Genomic DNA, 24,674 nt, shown 5'->3' with positions numbered 1-24,674 from the left:
TTTTCTCCAACGCTCCCAGTGCCCAGAAATTATCTGCCATTCCACCAACACAGTATGTCACTCATGAAAGGTCCATTCTACCAGGGTGACAGGCCTGTGGTTTAAGCCATGATCTTGTACAAAATAACGTCCCAGCCCTGGTGCAGTCATCGGAAGGAGAAGTGTGAAGTGGAGGGTGAGCACCTTTCCACAGGGGGCAAAAGGAGGAAGAGACTTCTTTTTCACAATCCCTAGCCATTTAGTTCCATAACATGCAATGAAAAGGCTGGAGCAGCTCAGCTCCCGAGCTTTGTGACTTAGAATTCTATATGGCATGAGGAAATCTAAAAGCAGAGAGAAATGAACAACTCAATCTCATGAAACACACACACTACCTCCACAGATGCTGCAGTTGGGAACTCGGGTATTGGAAGCTGTCTTTCTGGACAGAAGCCAGGCTGCTCACGACTTCAATACTACGAAGGATACACTCACATTTACGGTTGCCTTTCTTAATCTACAAAGAAAGGCAAAAAAAGGGGTTAAATTTGTGAGGTAAGGTTCCTGAAAGTGCAAAATGTTGAAGGAGCAGGTCTAATAAACCAAATGGCCTATTTTGGTTTGTTCTTTCTACTATTCCTATAGATAGCTTAGATGCTTTTAGGGAGAAGCTAGGTAAGTAAATGAGGGAGAAAGGAGTTGAGAGTATGCAGACAGGAACAGTGCTATTGATCATAATCAAATATCGACAAGAACATAGCCAATGGGGGCCTCAAGGTGACTGAATTGAACTTGTTCAAGTAATTGTTGCAGCTGAAGGAACAGGCTAAACAGTGGTTTTAATAGATTGCTGGCCATAGGGGTTGTGGACAAAGGGAGAATTAATTTACTGAGAACTTGCAGCAATTTAAACTAAATTTGAGGTAATTTAAAATAACTGATGAGAAAGACCTGACTGAGGTTTCAATTGAATGGTTTTTTAAAAAATTCTTGACAGCATCACTGGCAAGTCCAGCATTTGCTGTCCATCCCTAATTGTTCTCGAGTGGCTTGCTTGGCCATTTCAGAGGGCAACTAAGAGTCAACCACATTGCTGTGGGTTTGGAGTCACATGGTAGGCCATGTCAGCTAAGGACAGGTAAAGTACATTAGTGAACCAGACGGGCTTTTATGACAATCAATGATAGTTTCATGGCCGTCATTACTGAGACTAACTTTCACAGATCACACAGAATCACACAGTGCAGAAGAGGCCCTTCTTCCTTGAATGTTATGACGTGCCAAGTGCTCATCCAGGTACTTTTTAAAGGACGTGAGGCAACCCGGCTCCACCACCCTCCCAGGTAGCGCATTCCAGACCGTCACCAGTCTCTGGGTAAAAAGGTTTTTCCTCACATCCCCCCTAAACCTCCTGCCCCTCACCTTGAACGTTCCCAAATGGACTGAAGTGGCGAAAACTCGCCATTCTGCCTTAGGAGCTGGGGCCAATTCTGTAGTGGGGCAAGCTTCGGGCCAATGGAGTTTTGAACCAGTGTAAAGGTTGCAGAAACTCCAACATAACTCGTACTTAAAACGCCACAATCTTTTGCACTATTTATTTTCATTACGCACAGATCCCGTTGTTAGCTGGGCATGAATCGTGTAAACTGCAGCCGTCTCGTTTACCAAACAGTGCTACACTTAAATCACAAGTAAAATTTCAGTCTGCAGAGGCACATCTCTGGCTGCATTGCTCAGGCAAAATCAGAGGTGATGTTGCTGCAACAGGAGGGAGTGGGGTTGTTTGGGTGTTGTAATGAGTGACAGGTACACATATAAACTTCTTTCCTGGGTGCATCATCTGCACCCCTGGTAATGATATTTTGGTTTAATTAGTTAAGTTTCTTCTCACGTTTTTGTTTTAGTTACAGTGCCCCATCAGGGGCTGTCACAACCCCTCTTATTTATTGATTTTCCGTTAATTTATTGATTTATTTTTTGTTTTACTTAAAAGAGTATAAACTTCTCTACAACTTCTTTAAGTGCCAAAGAGCTCTTGCCACAGCCAGTGACACAAGTGCTGCTTGATTAGTGCCTAGGAAATAAGTAGTTTTCCTTATCCACTGGTGAACATAGGTGAACATATAATTACATAATTAAATATGTAGTTACATAAAGTAAGTCTATACATTTAAATTGAGGAGCTTTACGACATTGTCCAAGTCCTTCATTGTCTTTGTTTGATCAGGCTGATCTCAGAGTGAAAGATCCCCAAGGAAACAGTGGCCATAAAATGGTAGAATTTAGTTTGAGAGTGAGCAACTTGGGTCAGAAACAACTGTGAATAAGGGTAATTACAAAGGAATGAGGGCAGAGTTGGCTGGAGTGGACTGGGAAAGGAGTTTAGCAGAAAAGATGGTTGATGAGCAATGGCAGATGTTCAAGAAAATATTTCATGACTCCAACAAAGATATACCCCAGTGAGGAAGGAGGATTCAAGGAAGGGGATAAACCAATCATGGTTAACCAAGTATCAAATTGAAAGGAAAAACATACAATGTGGCAAAGATTAGTGGTAAACCAGGGGATTGGGAAAGTTTTAAAAACTTATAAAAGATGACCAAATAAAAAAGAGGGAGAAAATAAACCTTGAGGGTAAACTAGCAAGTAAGATAAAAACAGAAAGTAAGAGCTTCTTTAAATATATAAAAAGGAAGAGAGAGGCCAAAGTGAACATAGGCCCCTTAGAGAATAAGGCTGGGGAAATAATAATGGGGAACCAGGAAATGGCAGAGGAGTTGAATAAATACTTTGCTTCAGTCTTCACGGTAGAAGATACTAATAGCATTCCAATACTAAATAATCAAGGGGCAAAAGTGGGGGGAAGGAAATAAATACAATAACTATCACTAGAGAAAAAGTGCTAGGGATGCTAATGGGGCTGAAGGCTGATAAGTCATCTGGACCTGATGGGTTGCATTCTAGGATATTAAAGGAAGTAGCTACAGAGATAGTGGATGCACTGGTAGTAATCTTCCAAGAATCTTAAGATTCTGGAAAAGTCCCAGAGGATTGGAAAACTTATTCAAAAAGGGAGGGAGACAAAAAACAGGTAACTATAGGCCAGTTAGCTTGACATCCATCATTGGGAAAATGTTAGAGGCTATTATAAAGGATGTAATAGCAGAGAATTTAGAAATGCATAATATAATCAAGCACAGTCAGCATAGCTTCATGACGGGGAAACCATGCCTGACAAATTTATTAGCATTCTTTGAGGAGGTAACAAGCAAGATAGATAAAGGGGAACCAGTAGATGTAATATATTTGGATTTCCAAAAGGTATTCGATAAGGTACTTAATAAGATAAGAGCCCATGGTGTTGGGGGTAGCATATTAGCATGGATAGAGAATTGGCTAACTAGTAGAAGACAGAGAATGGAGCTAAGGGGGACATTTTCAGGATGGCAACCTGTAACTTGTGGAGTGCCACAGGGATCAGTGCTGGGGCCACAGTTATTTACATTATCTATTAATGACTTGGATGAGGGAAGCGAATGTACTATTGCCACGTTTGTGGATGACACAAAAATAGGTGGGAAGGCAAGCGGTGAGGGTGACACAGAGTCTACAGAGGGATATAGACAGGTTACGTGAGTGGGCTAAACTTGGCAGATGGAATATAATGTGGGAAAATTGAGGTTATGTACTTTGGCAGGAAGAATAGAGGAGCTGAATATTATTTAAATGGAGAAAGACTGCAGAAAGGCTGCAGCACTGAGGGATTTGGGGGTCCTCGTGCATGAATCACAAAAAGCTAACATACAAATTCACAGGTAATAGGGAAGGCGAATGGAACATTGGCCTTTATTTCAAAGGGAATGGAGTATAAAAATAGGAAGGTCTTGCTAAAACTACATAAGGCACTAGTTAGCCCACATCTAGAATACTGTGAACAGTTTTGGTCCCCTTATATAAGGAAAGATATACTGGCATTGGAGGCAGTCCAGAGAAGGTTTACTAGGTTGACCCCGGGTATGGAGGGATTTTCTTATGAGGAGAGGTTGAGTAGGTCGGGCCTGTACTCATTGGAGTTCAGAAGTTTGAGAGGCGACCTTATTGAAACTTATAGGATTCTTAGGGGGCTTGACAGGGTAGATGCTGAGAGTTTGTTTCCTCTTGTGGGAGAGTCTAGGACCGGAAGGCATAATCTCAGAGTAAGGGGTCACCATTTAAGACAAGAGATAAGGAGGAATTTCTTCTCTCAGAGGGTACTGAATCTGTGGAATTCTTTACCGCAGATGGCTGCAGAGGCTAGGTTGTTAAGTATATCCAAGGATGAGATAGACAGATTTTTAATCAGTAAGGGAGTCAAGGGTAATGGGGAAAAGGAGGGAAAGTGGATTTGAGGATTATCAGATAAGCCATGATCTCATTGAATGGCGGAGCAGAATCGATGGGCCAAATGGCCTACTTCTGCTCCTATGTCTATGTCTTATGGTCTTCTTGTCAACATCCAGTCTTGGGTTAGTCTCAATTTCCTTTATTATCCATCTGTTTACAATGAGGTTTCTCCCAGTTAACTTTAACATTAGCATAAAACTTATAAGACTAAAACAATGCAAATCTTTTCCTTCTTTACCAAGTATCTCTGTAGCAGTCAAGGGTTACCAAAAAGTTCACCTTAAATATACATGTTTAAATCAGAACTTACATTGAAGAGCTCCCTTCAAATGTGATTAGTGTTACAGTCCTTCCAGGATTTGTTAGTGGGGTTTACAAGAAGTCTTATATGAAACATTGCTGATTACTTGTACCAGAATGCAAATACAAATAACAGAAATGCATCTGGCGTAACTATTTCAAATGCATTACAAAATATTAAGAGCTACTTTGAATTTTTAAAAGGGAAGTGAATGTAGGTTTTGAAAGGATATGGGAGAAAAACAGGGAAGCGAAAGCAAGGAGGTAACTTTAGCTTCCTCCTTTGCCCCAAATTCCCATAATCTTAAGAGTCACTCTCACCCTAATTCTTCCCCATTCACTATTTTATCGATATTGACCCCTTTTACTATATTTGCTGAGTGCAGTTCCAGTATTACTATAAAAGCAACAGGTGTTTTCAGTTACCTAAAGAAAGTTGGAAAGCTTATGCTGCACCTTGTTTACCTCAACGTTATATAATTAAAAAAAAAACTATTTCTAATAATGGCTTCACGCTGTAATCTCAATATGATGGAGCACAGGAAGGATTTCTAACCAGCAAAGTTCCAGCAACTTATGTGTCTTTCCATTAATAATAAAGACAATTCCCTGTAATTTGGAGGTATAAATGCAGATTGGGAGCTGTGGGGGAGATTTTAAGATCCCAGGAGAGGGGAGAGTGGCAGCAGAGAGGAACGGGGGTGGGGGGGGGTGCTTCTCAAAAATAGAAACCCAACAACTTAACACATTGCACCTAATTCTGGATTAACCAGGATGCGTTGGGAGCAGAGATCTACCACATCAGCAGTTAAGTGCTTTTCCAGCATTGCTTGTGGGCCAGGAAGAGCAGGAGTACTTTCCACCAGCCTTCAAGGTGATCTACCTCCCTCCCATTATTTCCAGACCTTCTTGCCCAATGATCTCCCCCTCCCCTGCTGTTAGGAAGCAAGTTCCAGGGTTTCTGACCCAGCGTCAATGTTCCTGTGTCTAGGTTGATGTTGGGGGTGGGGGGGGGGGGGTGGGGGGCTCCATCTAGTTTTATTCCTTTTTCACTTTTCTGTAGCAGTTTGGCACTACTGGGTGCTTTGCTAAACCATTTCAGAGGGCTGTTAAGAGTCACAAAGGTCTGGAGTCACATGGAGGCCAGGTTCTCTTCCCTAAAGGACATTAGTGAGCCGGATGGGTTTTTACAACAATCCACGGTTTGATGGTCACCATTACTGATTCTAGCTTTTGATTTTAGATTTATCAATTCATTGAATTTAAATTCCACCAGCTGCTGTGGTGGGATTTGTAACAGTATCCCCACAGCATTAGCCAGGGCCTGTAACAGTATCCCCACAGCATTAGCCAGGGCCTGTAACAGTATCCCCACAGCATTAGCCAGGGCCTGTAACAGTAACCCCACAGCATTAGCCAGGGCCTGTAACAGTATCCCCACAGCATTAGCCAGGGCCTCTGTAACAGTATCCCCACAGCATTAGCCAGGGCCTCTGTAACAGTATCCCCACAGCATTAGCCAGGGCCTGTAACAGTATCCCCACAGCATTAGCCAGGGCCTCTGGATTACCAGTCCAGTCCCCATGGTACTTAAAAACTAAAAATTACAAAGATTCCCACCTTTGCCTGGGAAGTATAGGTGCCATTGTGCAGTTCCAAGAAGAGTTCACCAACCCAGGTACAGAGCATTGTGGTGTCCGCTTCCAGGATTGAGAAGAAGGTCTCTGGGCTGGACTGTTTCACCCTGAGACAGAGAGTATCTATTAGTAGCTAGCAAGATAGGGTTAATCTTTCATACATAACTTACATAAAAATGTCTTCAAACACCAAGCCTTGTTATAGATACTTTTTTAAAAAATATAGATAAAAGAAATCAAAACATTTCATGAATTCTTCTGGCTTGGTTCACGAGGTCAGCAATTTACTGACCTTGAATAGGCCTCAGCTACAAGAGCCTGGGTTTTTATGAGCATAGCGTGACTGGTTAATTTTAAATAGGAAAAGCCTAGTTGGCAACTCTTGTGTTATTACAAGTATTTAGAGCACGGAAACAAGCCATTCAGCATAACAAGTCCGTGCCTGGGTTGAGGAACCACACAAACCTCCTCCCACCCTTTCTCATCTAACCCTATCGACCTACTTTTCTATTCCTTTTTCTCCCATATGCTTATTTAGCTTCCTCTTAAATGCATCTAAGCCATTTACCTCAATTACTCCTTATAGTCACAAGTTCCACATTCTGATCTTAACCACTCTCCATGATTTTCTCCCGAATTCCCTATTCTATTTATTAATAATTACCTTATAATTATCTTAACATCTCATCCAGAAGACAGCATCTCGCTCTGACAGTGGAGCATTCCCTCAGTACTGCATTGGGGCTTCAGCTTTGATTTTTTTTGTGCTCAAGTGGAGGGGGCCTTGAACCTACAACCTTCTGGCTCAGTGGCGAGAGTGCCATTCACTGAGCCACAGCAGACATGGCAATAACCCTAGGGATAGCTCTGGGGTCATTCTTATTCCTGCTTTTGAAATTAGGGTGGTGTAAGCGGAAACAATCGATGATTTCAAAAGGAAATTGGATGGGCATTTGTCGGAAAAAATCTTGCAGGACTGCTCTGCGGTGATCTGGCATGAACTTGATGGGCCGAATGGCCGCCCCCTGTGCTGTAAGTGATTCTATAAATGACCAAGGACCACTCACCCACCCAGCTCTTTTCCCTCCAGAGATGAGCCTAGCCTCTATCCGGGCAGGATGATCACTGTCAGGGCACTCAAAGAAATCAGCCCTTTTGTGTGTACAGTGGATTTTCCTTGGTATTACTCAGAGTGAGTTGCAGGATGCAGAAATAATTAGGCAGCATATTCTGCATTTCTAGAGAAATGATGAGAGATCAGAAGCGCAACAAGAATTTGTGCTATGGGTATATTTAAAAAGTGTGATGCACCCAATACACAAGGACCAAGTAGCTGATTATTTGTTTACCGGTTGTGTGGACGTGTTGAGATGTTCAGTAGGTAAGATGAAATTGTGCTTTAACTGCCATGTTCCTTTAACAGCTCTGCTCAGATACAACCTGTGGAGAACACCATGGTATCAGAGGCCTAATGCTGCGGGTCACTCCTCTAGATTGGGGAGCGGCTTTTAATCTCTGGAAACATGCCTTTGGGAGATTCCAAGTTATTGAGATCAGAAAAACCAACGCGAAGTGACTGGCTTTCTTTCTCACTTATGATACATTTGGCACATTCAAATGCAATATAACAATGGCTAGAAAATGTTTGACACAAAATCTGCGGATCCACTGCACCATCCAAGAAGCCTAGCTTCTTTCCTGCAGCCAACCCCTCCAGAGGACAAGTCTCTTTGCAAAGTCTTCTGTTCTTTTCCTATTACTTCAATCCTCACGTCATCTACTGCTATTGCAGAATGGATGGTCCGCAGTAAATCTACTGTGAAATCCACATCTCAAAGGCTATTGCCTAGGTTGCTAGCATATCACAATAATGGCTTGTTCTCTGCTCTATCCTCCTTAGCAGCATTGCTGAGAACAGGAACTCAGCAGGGCAAGGGTTACACACATACACGGGAGCTTGGGTCTCCTAAACCACAAGCAATTGTGACTTTTTAAATGCTGCATGCAGAATTTTAAAAATTATTTTACATTCACGAAACATATTTTGCACACAACTTGACATAATGACAGGAACATAAAGAGGCATGAGTAACGAGTCCTTTCAGCCAGACTAAAACGGGAAGTTAGTCAGAAACGTACAAGACTTTTATAAACAGTGTTTATTCCCTGACCTGGGAAGCCCATCTGTGTCCTGAACTCTCTGTAGTCGATCCAACATGTCTTGTGTAGGTCCACCTCCCCCATCTCCAAACCCAAATAGGAACGCACTGTCATTTACACGACCTTTGTCCTTGTTATTTTTAACTGTATGCAGCAGCTGCAACAGAGGGAAAAAAGTTTCTTCAAACTGGTTAAGTCCTTTGGGGCAAGACTCAGGACAAAATGGTTTCTGTAATTTGGAAATGCAGCAGTGTTGTGACCAAGTAGTGGCTGTAACGTTGAACACCCTCCTAAGGCTCTTCACAGGGGTTTAATGAGGCAAAATGTGACACCAAGTCAAAGACAGCAACGTTAGGCGAGGTGGAGAAAAGCTTGGTTCAAAGAGGTAAGTTTTAAAGAGCATCTTAAAGGAGAAGAGAGATGTAGAGGGGTTTTGGGAGGAAATTTCAGAGCTTAAAACCTATATGGCTGAAGGTGTGGCCGCCAATAGTGCAATGGATGAAGTGGAGGGGATATACAAGAGCCCAGAGCCGGAAGAACACAGGCCAACAGTTGTAAGGCAAGGCACTGAAACTCCAAAATGACTGGCAAAGCATAAAAGATACAAATTCAATTCCTTAAGCACCTCCTCCCTCCTGCTGCATGGAGTTCCTGATCTTAGCTGCACGGTCAAAAGGGAACAAGATGCTTTACTCATAGAGAAGCAGCCAAAATCTGAGAGGAAATGTAATCTTCATGAACTGTTTCAATGGCAGAGTTACAGAGATCTGGGAGCAGTGCCCACTCTCTAAACTGGTGCGAAAGAAGGAAAGGAGGAAATAAAATACAATTTGAAAAGGAACCCCCAAAACAAAAACCACTGGCCAATCAGAAAACTGGAGTTCAAGGTTGTACCAAACATTTCTGTGAAGGCTAAATTAAATGTGGTGAAAATGACGAGAATGGATTGTACACAGCAAAGGAGTAAATGTTTTAATCAGCACAGCACAAACGTTTATGGTTTTTTTTTGATGGCTTAAGTCTAGGGGTTGAAAACATTTTACAGTATTTCAGATACAGCATGTTAGACACAGAACAAAGCTCCCTTTACACTGGCCCATCAAACACTCCCAGGGCAGAAATAGCATGGTTACTTCGATACAGAGTAAAGCTTCCTCTACACTCCCATCAAATACTCCCAGGACAGACAAAGCACAGGGTTAGATACAGAGTAAAGCTTCCTCTACACTCCCATCAAATACTCCCAGGGCAGACAAAGCACAGGGTTAGATACAGAGTAAAGCTTCCTCTACACTCCCACCAAATACTCCCAGGACAGACAAAGCACAGGGTTAGATACAGAGTAAAGCTTCCTCTACACTCCCATCAAATACTCCCAGGGCAGACAAAGCACAGGGTTAGATACAGAGTAAAGCTTCCTCTACACTCTCATCAAATACTCCCAGGACAGACAAAGCACAGGGTTAGATACAGAGTAAAGCTCCCTCTACACTCCCATCAAATACTCCCAGGACAGACAAAGCACAGGGTTAGATACAGAGTAAAAATTCCTCTACACTCCCATCAAATACTCCCAGGGCAGACAAAGCACAGGGTTAGATACAGAGTAAAGCTCCCTCTATCGTGTCCCATCAAACGCTCCCAGGGCAGATACGGAGTTGGATATGGAGTAAAGCTCCCTTTACACTGTTGTAGTTTATAAGTCACTGCTGTGTATACTTTGTATGAACATACAAATATGAATTAGGAGTAGACCACTTGGCCCCTCATTCCTGCTCCGTCATTCAATAAGATCATGGCTGATCTCAATGTGACCTGCCTACCCCTAACAACCATACACATTTTGATGAATGTTTTAATAATTAACGTAAGCAAATATTTCAAACTCTCACGATTTATCAAAATAATGAATTAGGAGTCAATTTTTAAAAATAATTCAAGACATGTTTACTTCTTCAGTGGAATACTTACAATTCCATTTTTAGAGCAAAACAATCAAAGCTCCTCCTGCTGTCAAGTTGTGAAAATATAATTTGAATAAAAATTGGTATTTGCTAGACAGCACCATTCTGAGAGGCGGATTAAGCTTTTCTTAGATTTTGTATGATCTCTCACTCCACGTGTAAAAAAAAACAATGGCCTTGAATTGGCCTCAACATGACTCATGAAGCAAATGGCTATGCAAAGCAACTATGCTGAATTTGAAAGCATTCAAATTTAGTTCCTCCTTTGGAAAGTGAAAGCTCGATACTTCAAACACCAGGACACAGTAAACAAAGCGCACGAGGTAGACAGCATTGTAGCAGGGTGCTTCAACTAACCCTGAGCTAATTAATACAGCCTTTGTCAAATTTCAAAAGCATCCTTGTAGATCAATGTGCCCAGCAAGGAGACAGAGACTTAGAAGTCTTGACATCTGGACTGTCCTTTTAACCTTTTAAGAGCAAATTTTTTTTTTTTATTCATTCATGTAATGTGGGCATCGCTGGCTAGGCCAGCACTTATTGACCATCCCTAATTGCAATTGATTCCCTCTTGCTAGTCAATGCACTTATGTCAGATGTATTCCTTCAGGCTTATAGAATTACAAAACATAAAGGCTGTTCTGGTTTTTCTCCCAGTTTTGCCGTAAGTGTTTGAAAGGACCTCTCCTTCCCAGCAGATAATTAAACATTAAGACAAACTATTATAGGTCAGTGCGACAACACATTGCTGCAATCTGCTTGTAGAGGGTTGGATTTTTCCTACAAGACACCAAAATAGAAAATAAAAATAGCCCACTCATGTCGGTGCACTTTAAAATACCTGCACACAAAGCTGCAGTCGTGAAACACTAGCAGCAAATATTTGCTTCCAACTGAGGAAAATTATGTGGTATGAGGGAACAATGATTATCTTTATATGAAGGAGTTACTTCTCTGACCTACATTGGTTTGCAGTCCAGCAATGCCTCAAATTGCTCTATGGCCTCATCTCTCCCCATCTCTGTAACCTCCTATCCTACAACCCTCCAAGATCTCTGCCTCCTCCAATTCTGGCCTCTTGTGCACCCCCAATTGCCTTTGCTCCATCGCTGGAGGCTGTGCCTTTAGCTGTCAAGGACCCAAACTCTGGAAGTCCTTTCCTAAACCAGACCTCTCTAACCCTCTCTCCATTAGAATCTTCCTTAAAACTTACCTCTTTCGCCAAGCTTGTGGGCACCTGTTCTTTTTACTTGCATATTAGCATTGCTGACAAGGCCAGCATTTATTGTACATCTCTAGTTGCCCTTGAAAAGGTGGTGGTGAACCTCTGCAATCTAGGTGGTGTAGGTACACCACACTGCTTTTTATTTCCACAGCGGTCTGATGTAACTGAGTGGCTTGCTACACCATTTCAGAGGGCACTTAAGAGTCAACCACATTGGAGTCACATAAACAAGGCAATTAAAAAAGCAAATCAAGGCTTTAATTCTAGAGGGACAAAATTGACAAGTAGGGAAGTTATAGTAAACTTGTGTCGAGTCTTGGTTAGGGTGCTCTGTGCAGTTGTGGTCGCCATATTATAGAACAGTATAGAGGCACTGGAGAGGGTGCAGGGAATATTTACAAGGATGAAACCAGAAATGTATAGATATCAGGAAAGGATTGACAGGCCGGGTCGCTCTTCTCTTGAAAAAAAGGTGGCTGTGGGGTGACCTAATAGAGATCTTTAAAATTGTGAAAGATTTTGATAGAGTGCAGGCTGAGAGAATGTTTCCCCTCGTGGGGAAGCGCAGAGCTAGAGACCATCAATATGAGATAGTCACCAAGAAATCCAGTAGGGAATTCAGTAGAAACATCTTTGTCCAAAGATTGTTGAGAATGTGGAATTCACAGGGAATGGTTGAAGCAAACAGTATGGATGCATCTAAAGGGAGGCTAAACAAACATATGAGGGAGAAGCGAATAGAGGACTGTGATGATAGATTTAGGTGACTAAAGTTGGGAGGAGGTTTGAGTGGAACATAAACACCCACAATGAACCGGTTGGGCTGAATGGCCTGTTTCTGTGCCGTATATCCTACATAGGCCAGGCCCAGTAAGGATACTCTTTCGAGTTATCAACAGTCACAGATTGCAACTCTTTTCGAGTACAATCACAGTTCTTGGTTTCCGGGAGTGGGACATGAACCCACAACCCTCTGATTCAAAGGCGAGGGTGCTATGAACTGAGCCACAGCTGACACCTCGGCCCAGTAAGGTTGGTGGATATCCTCCTCTGAAAGACATTAGTGAACTAGGTGGATTTTTACGACAATCTGGTAGTTTCATGATCGTCATTAACGAGACTAGCATTTTATTCCAGGTTTATTAATTAATCAAGTTTAAATTCCCCCAGCTGCTGCAGTGGAATTTCAACCGATGTCTCTGGAGCATTAGACCAGGCCTCTGGATTACCAGTCCAGTAACGTTACCACTATGCTACCATTCCCCTAGATGTGGTTTGGTGCCGAATTTTGTCTGATGATGCTCCTGTCTTGCTACATTGAAGGTGCTATATTATTACAAGTTGTTGTTGTTTTGCTGTAGCAGCCAAGTAATCTGCTGGCAGGTTTCTGTTTACACTACGTGTCAAAGGTAATGACTTAATTTCCATAGTGTTCACTACAGCAGTGGTCAAAGCGTCCACTGGTTCCAGAGTTGACATCCAGTTTTAAAGCACAGGATTGGTGCAACATGTTCCTTTATGACTTCACAGATCAGGAGGTGCGCAGAATGAGATTCTGATGAGAAAGCGAAAAATAAAAAGTGGATTGGACGACCTCCGCATAGGTCTGCTTCTGGACCTGGCTGGAACCTCGACCTACAGGTCCAGGGGGCATATGTTCCACTGGGAGGGAGTTTCTCTGAGCGCTTGCTGCTCTAAGGTTATATGAACGCAAAGGTGGCCTTGGAGAGAGATTACAGGGGATCCACCTGTACGCTTGAGATCTTTCACAATGAATGGACATCATGAGGCCTAATCTATTCTATAAACTCTCTGGGCAAGGCGCTTCCAGGGTGTCTTTATTGCTTCTACGGCTTTGAGTGAAAATCTCATTTCAAACAAAGAGAGGAAAAAAAGTCCATCTGCTCCAAACGTCATTATATTTGACCTTTCCTCTGTACTGTTAAGATTGAAGTTCACCACATACTTACTTCTTCTACCGTGCATTTCAGTCCATAGGAGTTGCCAGGTGGAAAATGGGTCAGGACCCTGGAGCCATCAATTCCCTCCCAAAAGAATGTGTGATGCTGTGAAGGTTGGCAAGAACACCAGAGAGAAAGATGAACAAGTATTACTTGACATGACAAAGAAATTGAGGCAGAAGCATTTACAAGTTCAACATCAGTGCCAAAATAACCAAAGTACAATAAATCCAAAAATGAAAACAGGAAAAACATTGGTGGATGGCAGCAGTTAGGATCTGATATATTTATGCACATGTTTCAGATCCTGATACAAAGCAAACCTTCCAGTTGCTCTCTACACAGATGCTTCCAGACGAACATCAACATTTCCAAAGTAGGAACTCTTCCAATTGAGCAACTCATTAGATAATGAGCAAGTGATCCATGCAGGTGCTGAAGATCCCATAGACAGTGATGTTATTACTAAGCCATTTAGTCCCTCAAGTCTGCTCCTCCATTTAATTAGATTCAGGCTAATCTGCACCACAAATCCATTTTTTTTTTTGCCTATCCCTCAACACCCTCACTGAATTAAAAAAATCCATCAATCTTGATCTTGAAAGTTCAAATTCACCCCCACTATCCACAGCCTTCTGGGGGAAGAGAGTTCCACATCTCCATTACCCTTTTTTGTGAAGAAATGCTCCCGAATTTCACCTCCGGATGGCCTGCCCCTAATTTTACGGCTACGCCCCTTTGTCCAGGACCCTCTCACCCACAGGAAAGAGTTTCTCCATATCTACCCTCTCAACCCTTTTAACATTTTCATCAGATCACGCATCAATCTTCTAACTTTAACAGGTTACATGCAAAGTTTATGCGCCCTGATCTCATAATTTAATCCTTTATCAATCTGGATCCCCAGTCTGTGTTGAACACTATGATCTATTAAATATAACTGGCTTCAGCGCACCCAGGTTAGGGAGGGTAAACCAACCAGTTTCTGATACTGACCACCAACCCAACACCCCCGCTCAAAACACATGGAGCAGACTGTGAGCACAGACAAGATTGGGCCTTAGTGCAATGTCTCCCACAGTCAAAAAGACTGCAGACGCTCACCATCCAGCCTCACATACAAGGCATGACTACTTGGGTGAGGCAGATTATGTCGAGCATGCATGTCACTACTCTCTAGCAAAGAGACAAAGCTTCCTGAGAGGATGAGGAAAGAGAGAGGAAAGGGAAATAATAGTGAAGAAATCCTGAAGTTTTAAAAAATTTTTTTTTAACTAAATCAAACTCTAAGGGTGCATATACCAGACAAGTTTAATACTGGACAGGCCCAGCAGAGGTGGCGGCACAGTGGTGTACAGTCGGGATGGAGTTGCCCTGGGAGCCCTCAACATCGACTCCGGGCCCCATGAAGTCTCATGGCATCAGGTGAAACATGGGCAAGGAAACCTCCTGCTGACTACCACGTACCACCCTCCCTCAGCTGATGAATCAGCGCTCCTCCATGTTGAACGCCACTTGAAGGAAGTACTGAGGGTGGCAAGGGCACAGAATGTACTCTGGGTGGGGGACTTCAATGTCCATCACCAAGCGTGGCTCAGTAGCACCACTACTGACCGAGCTGGCCGAATCCTAAATGACATAGCTGCTAGACTGGGTCTGCAGCAGGTGGTGAGGGAACCAACAAGAGGGAAAAACATACTTGACCTCATCCTCACCAACCTGCCTGCCGCAGATGCATCTGTCCATGAGAGTATCAGGAGCAGTGACCACCACACAGTCGTTGTAAAGACAAAGTCCCAGCTTCACATTGAGGATACCCTCCATCGATTGTGTGGCATTACCACCGTGCTAAATGGGATAGATTTCAAACAGATCTAGCAACTCAAGACTAGGAGTCTATGAGGCGCTGTGGGCCATCAGCAGCAGCAGAATTGTACTTGAACACAATCCGTAACCTCATGGCACGGCATATCCCCCACTCTACCATTACCATCAAGCCAGGGGATCAACCCTGGTTCAATGAAGAGTGTAGGAGGGTATGCCAGGAGCAGCACCAGGCACACCTAAAAATGAGGTGTCAACCTGGGGAAGCTATAACACAGGACTACTTGCGTGCCAAACAGCATAAGCAGCATGCGATAGACAGAGCTAAGCGATCCCACAACCAACAGATCAGGTCTAAGTTCTGCAGTCCTGCCACATCCAGTCGTGAATGGTGATGGACACTTAAACAACTCAGTAGAGGAGGAGGCTCCACAAATATCCCCATCCTCAATGATGGAGGAGCCCAGCACATCAGTGCAAAAGGTAAGGCTGAAGCATTTGCAACAATCTTCAGCCAGAAGTGCTGAGTGGATGATCCATCTCGGTCTCATCTGGAGGTCCCCAGCATCACAGATGCCAGTCTTCAGCCAATTCGATTCCTCCACGGGATATCAAGAAACGGCTGAAGGCACTGGATACTGCAATGGCTATGGTCCCTGACAATATTCCAACAATAGTACTGAAGACTTGTGCTCCAGAACTTGCCACGCCCCTAGCCAAGCTGTTCCAGTAAAGCTACAACACTGGCACCAGCTATGTGGAAAATTATCCAGTTATGTCCTGTACACAAAAAGCAGATCAAATCCAACCTGGCCAATTACTGCCCCATCAGTCTACTCTCCATTATCAGTAATGGAAGGGGTCATCAACGGTGCTATCAAATGGCACTTGCTTAGCAATGACCTGCTCACTGATGCCCACTTTGGGTTCCACCAGGGCCATTCAGCTCCTGACCTCATTACAGCCTTGGTTCAAACATGGACAAAAGAGCTGAACTTTCGAGCTGTGGTAAGAGTGACTGCCATTGACACCATGGCAGTATTTGACAGAGTGTGGCAGCAAGGAACCCAAGCAAAACTGGAGTCAATGGGAATCGGGGGAAAACTCTCCACTGGTTGGAGTCATACCTAGTACAAAGGAAGATGGTTGTGGTTGTTGGAGGTCAGTCATCTCAGCTCCAGGACATCACTGCAGGAGTTCCTCAGGGTAGTGTCCTCGGCCAATCATCTTCAGCTGCTTCTTCAATGACCTTCCTTCCATCATAAGGTCAGAAGTGGGGATGTTCGCTGATGATTGCACAATGTTCAGCAACATTCGCGACTCCTCAGATACTGAAGCAGTCTATGTCCAAATGCAGCAAGACCTGGACAAAATCCAGGCTTGGGCTGACAAGTGGCAAGTAACATTCGCACCACACAAGTGTCAGACAACGACCACCTGCAACAAGAGAGAATTCAACCATCGCCCCTTGATGTTCAATGGCATTACCATCACTGAATTCCCCATTATCAACATCCTGGGGGTTACCATTGACCAGAAACTGAACTGGACTAGCCATAGAAATACTGTGGCTATGAGCAGGTCAGAGGCTCAGAATAATGCGACGAGTAACTCACCTCCTGGCTCCCCGAAGCCTGTCCACAATAATCAAGGCTCAAGTCAGGAGTGTGATGGAATACTCCCCAATTGCCTGGATGAGTGCAGCTCCCACAACACTCGAGAAGCTTGACACCATCCAGGGCAAAGCAGCCACCTTGATTGGCACCCCATCCACAAACATTCACTCTCTCCACCACCACCAATGCACAGTGTCAGCAATGTGTACCATCTACAAGATGCACTGCAGAAATTCAATAAGGTTCCTTTGACAGCACCTTCCAAACCCACGACCACTACCATCTAGAAGGACAAGGGCAGCAGATAGATGGGAAAGCCACCACCTAGAAGTTCCCTTCCAAGTCACTCACCATCCTGACTTGGAAATATATCGCCGTTCCTTCACTGTCACTGGGTCAAAATCCTGGAACTCCCTTCCTAACAGTACTGTGGGTGTACCTACACCACATGGACTGCAGCAGTTCAAGAAGGCAGCTCACCACCACTTTCTCAAGGACAACTAGGGGTGAGGAAAAAATGCTGGCCTAGCCAGCAAAGCCCACATCCCATGAATGAATAAAAAAAAACACTGGTCTAAAATAGTTTCAGCTTCACACCAACACTAAACTGACTATGTAAATCGGCATCACGGCCCAACCTGACTCTGGAGTGAAGCAGAGTGCGACTCCCTGGAGTGTGCGGGCAGGCTCACACTGCTTTAAACAAATAGAAAAACCCTGTAGACGATGGAAAATTGTGACAAAAAGGTAAGAGACGCTGGTAAAACTTAGCCAATCAAACAGTATGTGTGCAGGAAATGGACAGGTTAACATTTCAGGTGTGTGGTCAAGTGAGTTCTGTCAAACTTGAACCTGTAGTACAGTTCAGGGTATAAAATGTATCCCTTGAGTTTCTTATGTAAATTAAATCATAATGCAAACACAATGCTGTCACAAAACTATTGTATTTATCTAGAAATTGCTAGGGAAAAGGTGCTGGGAAAACTATTAGACCTAAAGGCTGACATGTCCCCTGAAACAGATGACCTGCATCCTAGGGTCTTAAAAGAAGTGGCTGCAGAGATAGTAGATGCATTGGTTATGATCTTCCAAAATTCCTTCAATTCTGGAAGGGTCCCAGTGGATTAGAAAATGGCTAATTCAAGAAAAGAGGGATTGCAGAACTCGGTGGTACAGAGGGATCTGGGTGCCCTGGTTAATGAATCACAAAAACTCAGTCTGCAGGTACAGCAAGTTATTAGGAAGGCAAATGGAATGTTTGCATTTATTGTAAGGGGAATGGAATATAAAAGTAGGAATGTTTTACTGCAGCTGTACAGGAAATTGGTGACGCCACATCTGGAGCACTATGTACAGTTTTGGTCTCCTTATTTGACTAAAGATATAACTGCATTAGAAGCAGTTCAGAGAAGGTTCACTCGACTCATTCCTGGGATGAAGGGCTTATCCTAGGAAGAAAGGTTGAACAGGTTGGGCCTATACCCATTGGAGCTTAGAAGAATGAGGGGTGATCTTATTGAAACATATAAGATCATGAGGGGACTTGATAGGGTTGATACCGGGAGGATATTTCCACTTGTGGGGGAAGATTAGAACGAGGGACACAGTTTAAGAATAAGAGGTCTCCCTTTTAAGATGGAAATGAGGAGAATTTTTTTTCTCATTCTTTCTTTTTCTCTCTCAGTCTGTGGAATTCTCTTCCCCAGGAAGCAGTGGCGGGTGGGTCATTGAATTTATTCAAGGCTGAGATAGACAGATTTTTTATAGACAGGGGAGTCAAGGGCAGACAGGAAAGTGGAGTTGAGACCACAGATCAGCCATGATCTTATTGAATGGCAGGGCAGGCTCGAAGAGCTGATTGGTCTACTCCTGTCCCTAAGTCCTTTTCCTATGTAACTACACAAAATGCTATCATAGTGTAGAACAGGAAGGTAATGTTGCATATTGGCATATAACACTGGCTAATTAGGCACATCTATCTTATGCTGAGCCCTTACAAAGTTCAAGTCAGAGAATACATCCTATACTAGCATATAAGAAATTAGGTTGAGGCAGTCTCAACCCAATTCCGGTACATTTACAGCATGAAAACGCAAAATGTAGACGCTAGAGTGACACAAATTTAGTCTCACTCAGGAAGCTAGTTCTGAGGAGTGCGAGTATCACACTTGTGCTATAAAGCATTCTATTCTGATACTCTCTTTGGCAGCCTTCCATATTGTGAGACGATGGTTTGCGTCCTGGTGGTCAACTCTGTGTTAAGCATCAACTGGTTCAGGTGTGGGGCTCAGGAGCCCCACTCTGGCATGGAACTCTCAACCACATTTGCTACACTGGGCAGAGAAGGTGCAGGATTTCCTGGCCTGTTTTCTCTGGGCCCTCTGTCAATGATTTATCAATTACATCGTTAAGGTTTGTTAATATCGGTCACATTGTTAAGGGAAACAGGTAATGGGTATTTGAACACATATAAATAAGGGATAGGTGGGACACTAGGAGGTGGTGAGGAGTGTTGACACTGAACAAAGTCAATAAACTCTCCCAGCAAGGCCCTGTGACTTCACCAACTGGCTTGGATCCTGCTAAACACCCTCTTCTCGGCTGGCTGAGCTTTCCATTTCTCCTTGTCACTTCCAATGCCCCTCCAGGCAGTCAGCCTCCAGAGGTTATGGCCATTGGTGACTGCCTGCTAGTTGTCTGTGTCAATGTCCGCCATCTTCATATCTCTAATTGTAGCAGAGGCCTGGACGTCCAGCAGGTGCTGACCCAGTGACCAGTTCGCCCTACGGAAGGTTTTTGGGGTATATGTCATTGATCTGATGAACTTGCCCGAGCCAGCGCAGACATCAATGGCTTAGTGTATGCTGGTAGAATTAGAATACTCCAGGACCTCTGAGCTGGTGGCCTTGTTCAGCCAAGAGATGCTGGATTTAGGGAAAGTAGATTGTGCATCCGGCCTTTGTTGTCCTTTAATGTTTCCATTCCTTTACGTCAGTGAACATCACCAACTTAGGGCGCCATTTAAGTTGTGTGAGATGTTCGTATTATCTGATCCACCCACCCCCATAGTTCCATCCACAGAACGGAAAACAAACTAGTTTCAGTCACCAAAGCCGGGCTAATCAGGGCAATACCTGCTTCTTCAAAATGCTGACACTCACGCACAAAGTTCCACTCAGTGTCTAAATTGCAAGGCAGTCCCTTGATAGGTATATTTGAATGATTGTAATGAGGAGTAAATCGCCGTCCTGACTGTACCACCAGCTTTCACATGACATTTCCACAGGTTTACACTTCTAAACATTTTCAAAAGTTATTTTAATGTGCACTTTGAAAATCTCCAAACAACAACTTGGACCTCCCGATGTGATTACCACCAGAACCGAGCAACTTACCGGGAATTCATTCACTAGGTTCCAGCTGAGTTTCTGAGTTAGAAAGCGTGTGATACCGCACCCCTGCATAATCTGCGGCAGCTGGGCAGAATATCCAAATGTATCTGGCAACCAGAACTATTTAAAAAGAGAGAAAGAAAATGTTTAATTTGTAACTGGTAACAATTTTTAGCTCCGCAAATAGCTCAGTGTACAAATGGCATTGGTATTGAACCTGTGAAGGATCTTAGCTTGTGCTGGTGAAAAGGTGGCACTAAAACCGGCCAATGGCCAAAAAGACAAGAACCAAACAACTCTCCTGTTTAAAAACAAAAAACTACTGCGGATGTTGGAAATCCAAAACAAGAACAGAATTACCTGGAAAAACTCAGCAGGTCTGGCAGCATCGGCGGAGAAGAAAAGAGTCGATGTTTCGAGTCCACATGACCCGAAACTCTCCTGTTTGTTATCCAATGATACCCAGTAGAAGCACTTGTGTGCAAGTCAGTAAGGAGGGTAAATGACAATGGCCTGTTTGCGAATTATAGCTTCTATGTATTTCTAGGGCAGGAGCAAACTCCGCTGCAACAATGAAGTGGAATGACACGGGAAGAATAGCCACATGGGCAAGCGACCAGAGGGTTGCAGGTGCCCACGGGCAATTATACCAACATGAGAACCCCACCATACACAGTGGGGCATTACAGTCCTCCATCCCACAAACCATGCTGTGCACCTTGTTTGCCAGGGACTGCCTTGTACTGAGTGGCTTGTCTCAGAAAATCTACAGCAAATTCCAGCCGATTGGAATGATTTCTCTGCCTTTAAGACCAAGCCATTGACTGAATTGTCAAAGACTCTGGCAAGCCAAGGTTTCAATGTGCACACTTAGTTGGCCATTAAGAGCAGGAAAAACTGCTCTATTAACAATTTTGTGAAGCACTAGCTTTCAATTTAAAAAATAATGAAGAACATTGCAGAGATAATGCATTTTTGGATAGCTGTGTTCATCGTGGAAATTCCTGAGCCCTTAGTAGTAGGAACTAAATAACTCATTGAATTCTTAGCTCACTCTAAAATCAAAGGTTGAACAGGACACAGTTTGGCATACAGTCAAATATTAGTTTTAGATATCAATGTGGCATAGCATTTAATCAATTTATAGACATTTGTTAGAAAATCTAGCCCAATATGACTGCCAATTGTTGAGTTAGATTGTCTGAGGCAAGGCTTAGAGTGTGATAACCTAAGTTACTTAATAAAGAAACTGCTGTCTTCGAGTGATAAGGCATTTGGAGGAGGGGGAAACCAAAAGTTACGAGACAGAAGAGCATTTAGAGCGTTTCATAAAAGTAAGATGCGCACAATCAGCGAGGGGTGACGTCGGCCTTTGTGAGACAGAGACCAAATGAGGATATTTGGGAATTTGGTTCAAAGTGGGAATTTGGTGGATAGGGGGAAAAGAGATGCTTTAGGTAAGGTTCACTGCAAGAAGTACGACTTGGAATAGAGTGCTGGGAGTTGGGTAATTAAGGGAATTAGAGAAGGAAAGAAAAGAGGTGCTCTTTTGCTTTCTAACTTTCTCAGCCTCCAGCACACGGTTGTGCTCTGCTTAAGGAGAAGAAGCTAGTTATTTGGAGAGTATCTGGTAAGTGACTAAGGTTTATTCGATTCCTAAGGTTCAAAATAGTCTAGCAACTGGTGGCAAGGTTAATAAAATATGTAAAAACAAAAGTAAAATATATAATTAAATAGTTAATTAGGACACATTAAGGATATCAGGACAGGTGATGTGTCACAGCTGCTGCATGAGGGCAAACATGTCTGCAGTGTTTGAAATTTGAGCAGCTTCAGCTCCAAGTTTATGATTTGGAGGCTGAGCTGCAGACACTGTGATGCATCAGGGAGGGGGAAAGTTACCTAGATTCTTTGAACCAGGGGGCAGTGTGGTGCCTGGAGGTGTGGTGGAGGCAGGTTCAATCGAGGCATTCCAGATGATTAAATGATTATTTGAATAGAAACAATGTGCAAGAGTACCGGCAAAAGGCAAGGTAATGGCACTAATGGTATATTGCTCATTTGGAGAGCCGGTGCAGACATGATGGGCCGAATGGCCTCCTTCTGTGCCGTTAAGCTTCTGTGATTCTGTGCAGTCACACGTCTTAGGGCAGGGTCTTCTGATTTGGTCAGTGGTCAGGGACAGGAGGGTGTTAATGCGAGTGAGGCAGATAAGGGGACTCAGAAGGCAGCAGCACAGGAGTGTGAGTCTCTGCAATTGTCCAACAGGTTTGAGGTTTTTTTCAGCTTGTTTGGATGAGAGTGAAGGCTGTAGGGTGCTTGAGCTAACTGGCCTGGCGCCGTGGTACAGGAAGCCATTCAAGTTGGGGGGGGGGCGGTGGGGGGGAGAGGAGCAAAAAGGAATATGGTGGTACTGGGGATAGTATAGTCAGAGGGATTGACACTGTTCTCTGCAGCAAAGAGCGAGAGTCCAAGCGGCTGTGTGTTGCCTGCCTGGTGCCAGGGTTCAGGACATCTGCTCGGGGCTGGAGAGGAACTTGCAGTGGGAGGGGGTGGACCCAGTTGTCGTGGTCCCTGTAGGTACCAATGACATAGGCAGAATAAAGGAAGGAGGTTCTGCATAGTCAGTATGAGGACCTAGGCATCAAATTAAGAAGCAGAACCTCAAAGGTCATAATCTCTGGATTATTACCTGAGCCATGTGAAAATTGGCACAGAACAAATCAGATTAGGGAGATCAATGTGTGACTCAAAGGCTGGTGTGGGAGAAGTGGGCTCCAGTTTGTGGGGCACTGACACCAGTGCCGGGGAAAGTGGGATCTGTACCGTTGGGATGGTCTACACCTGAATCGTGCTGGGACCAGTGTTCTTGCGAGCCGCATAACTAGGGTAGTAGAGAGGGTTTTAAACTAAATATTGGGGACAGATGTGGCAAATCAAAGAGGAGAGATAAGACAAAAGATAAAGGTATTATTACTAGAAATGAAAAACAGACTGTGAAAGGAAGAGATAGAAAGTAGAAATCTAACAGTAAATCAACAGATGAAACTAGAGGTTATAAAAAGAATAAAATGATAAAACTAAAGGCTCTGTATCTGAATGCGTGTAGCTTTAGAAACAAAACAGATGGGCTGAGACCGCACATAGAAATAAATAATTACGATTTGATAGCCACTATGGAGAAATGGCTGCAGGAGGACATGGATTGGGACCTGAATATTGAGGATAGTTAGGAAGGACAGGAAGCGAGGAAAAGGTAGAGGGGTGGGTCTGTTAGTTAATGATAGTATTAGCACAATAAAGAGGGATGGCCTAAGTTCAGGAAACCAGGATGTGGAAACAGTTTGGGTAGAGACGAGAAATGGTAAAGGCAAGTGATCACTTGTGGGAGTTGCGTACAGGCCCCCTAACAGTAACCACATGGTAGGTTAGAGTACAAAGGAAGAAATAATTGGAGCTTGTCAGAAAAGCATGGCGATAATCATAGAAGATTTTAATTTACACATAGATTGGAAAAGTCAGATGGGCAAAGATAGCCTTGATGAGAAGTACATTGAATGTTTTTGGGATAGTTTCTTAGAACAGCATGTTCTGGAGCCAACCAGAGAGCAGGCTATACTAGGCCTGGTATCATGCAATGAGATGGGAGTAATTAAGGATCTCATAGTGAAGGCGCCCCTAGGTAGCAGCGACCATAATATGATTGAATTTACACTCAGTTTGAGGGAGAGAGGAGTGGGTCTGAGATAATAAGGGCAATTATGAGGGCATGAAGCTGAGCTGGCTATGAGGGGATATTTCAGAATGCACAGAATAGATACATTCCAACAAGAAAGAAAAAGTCCAAGGGACAGACACAACATCCGTGGTTAACTAGGAAGGTTAAGGATAGTATCGAACTTAAAGAAAAAGCATATAATTGTGCAAAGACAGGTGGTAGGTCAGGAGATTGAACAGAATATAAGGAACAGCAAAGAGTGACTAAAAGACTAATGAGGGGAAAATTAGAATATGAGGGAAAGTTAGCCAAAATATAAAAACAGATAGTAAGAGTTTTTATAAATATTTTAAAAAGGAAAAGAGTTAACAAAGTGAGCGTTGGTCCTATAGAAAGTGAGTCTGGAGAATTGATAATGGAAAACAAAGAGATGGCAGATGAATTGAACAGATATTTTGCATCAGTTTTCACTATAGAGGATACAGGTAACATCACAGAAGCAACTATAAACCAGG

At 43.4% G+C, this 24,674-nt stretch overlaps 1 protein-coding gene across 1 annotated transcript in view; it reads right to left on the bottom strand.

Annotated features, from left to right (window-relative positions):
* man2c1 (mannosidase, alpha, class 2C, member 1) overlaps positions 1-24,674 on the bottom strand; it is a 101,350-nt gene that overhangs the window by 30,276 nt on the left and 46,400 nt on the right. The window contains exons 10-14 of the mRNA XM_078532562.1: positions 20,445-20,561; positions 13,619-13,714; positions 8,471-8,616; positions 6,283-6,406; positions 375-496 (exon numbers count right to left, since the gene is read on the bottom strand). Coding sequence (XP_078388688.1) covers positions 375-496; positions 6,283-6,406; positions 8,471-8,616; positions 13,619-13,714; positions 20,445-20,561 — 605 coding nt within the window. The remainder of the gene's footprint in view (positions 1-374; positions 497-6,282; positions 6,407-8,470; positions 8,617-13,618; positions 13,715-20,444; positions 20,562-24,674) is intronic.

This window comes from Cetorhinus maximus, chromosome 30, assembly GCF_964194155.1.
Source record: "Cetorhinus maximus chromosome 30, sCetMax3.hap1.1, whole genome shotgun sequence".
NCBI classification, from domain to species: Eukaryota; Metazoa; Chordata; class Chondrichthyes; order Lamniformes; family Cetorhinidae; genus Cetorhinus; species Cetorhinus maximus.
Note: the sequence above shows the minus strand (reverse complement) of the source record. Positions and strands in the feature narration are given on the sequence as shown.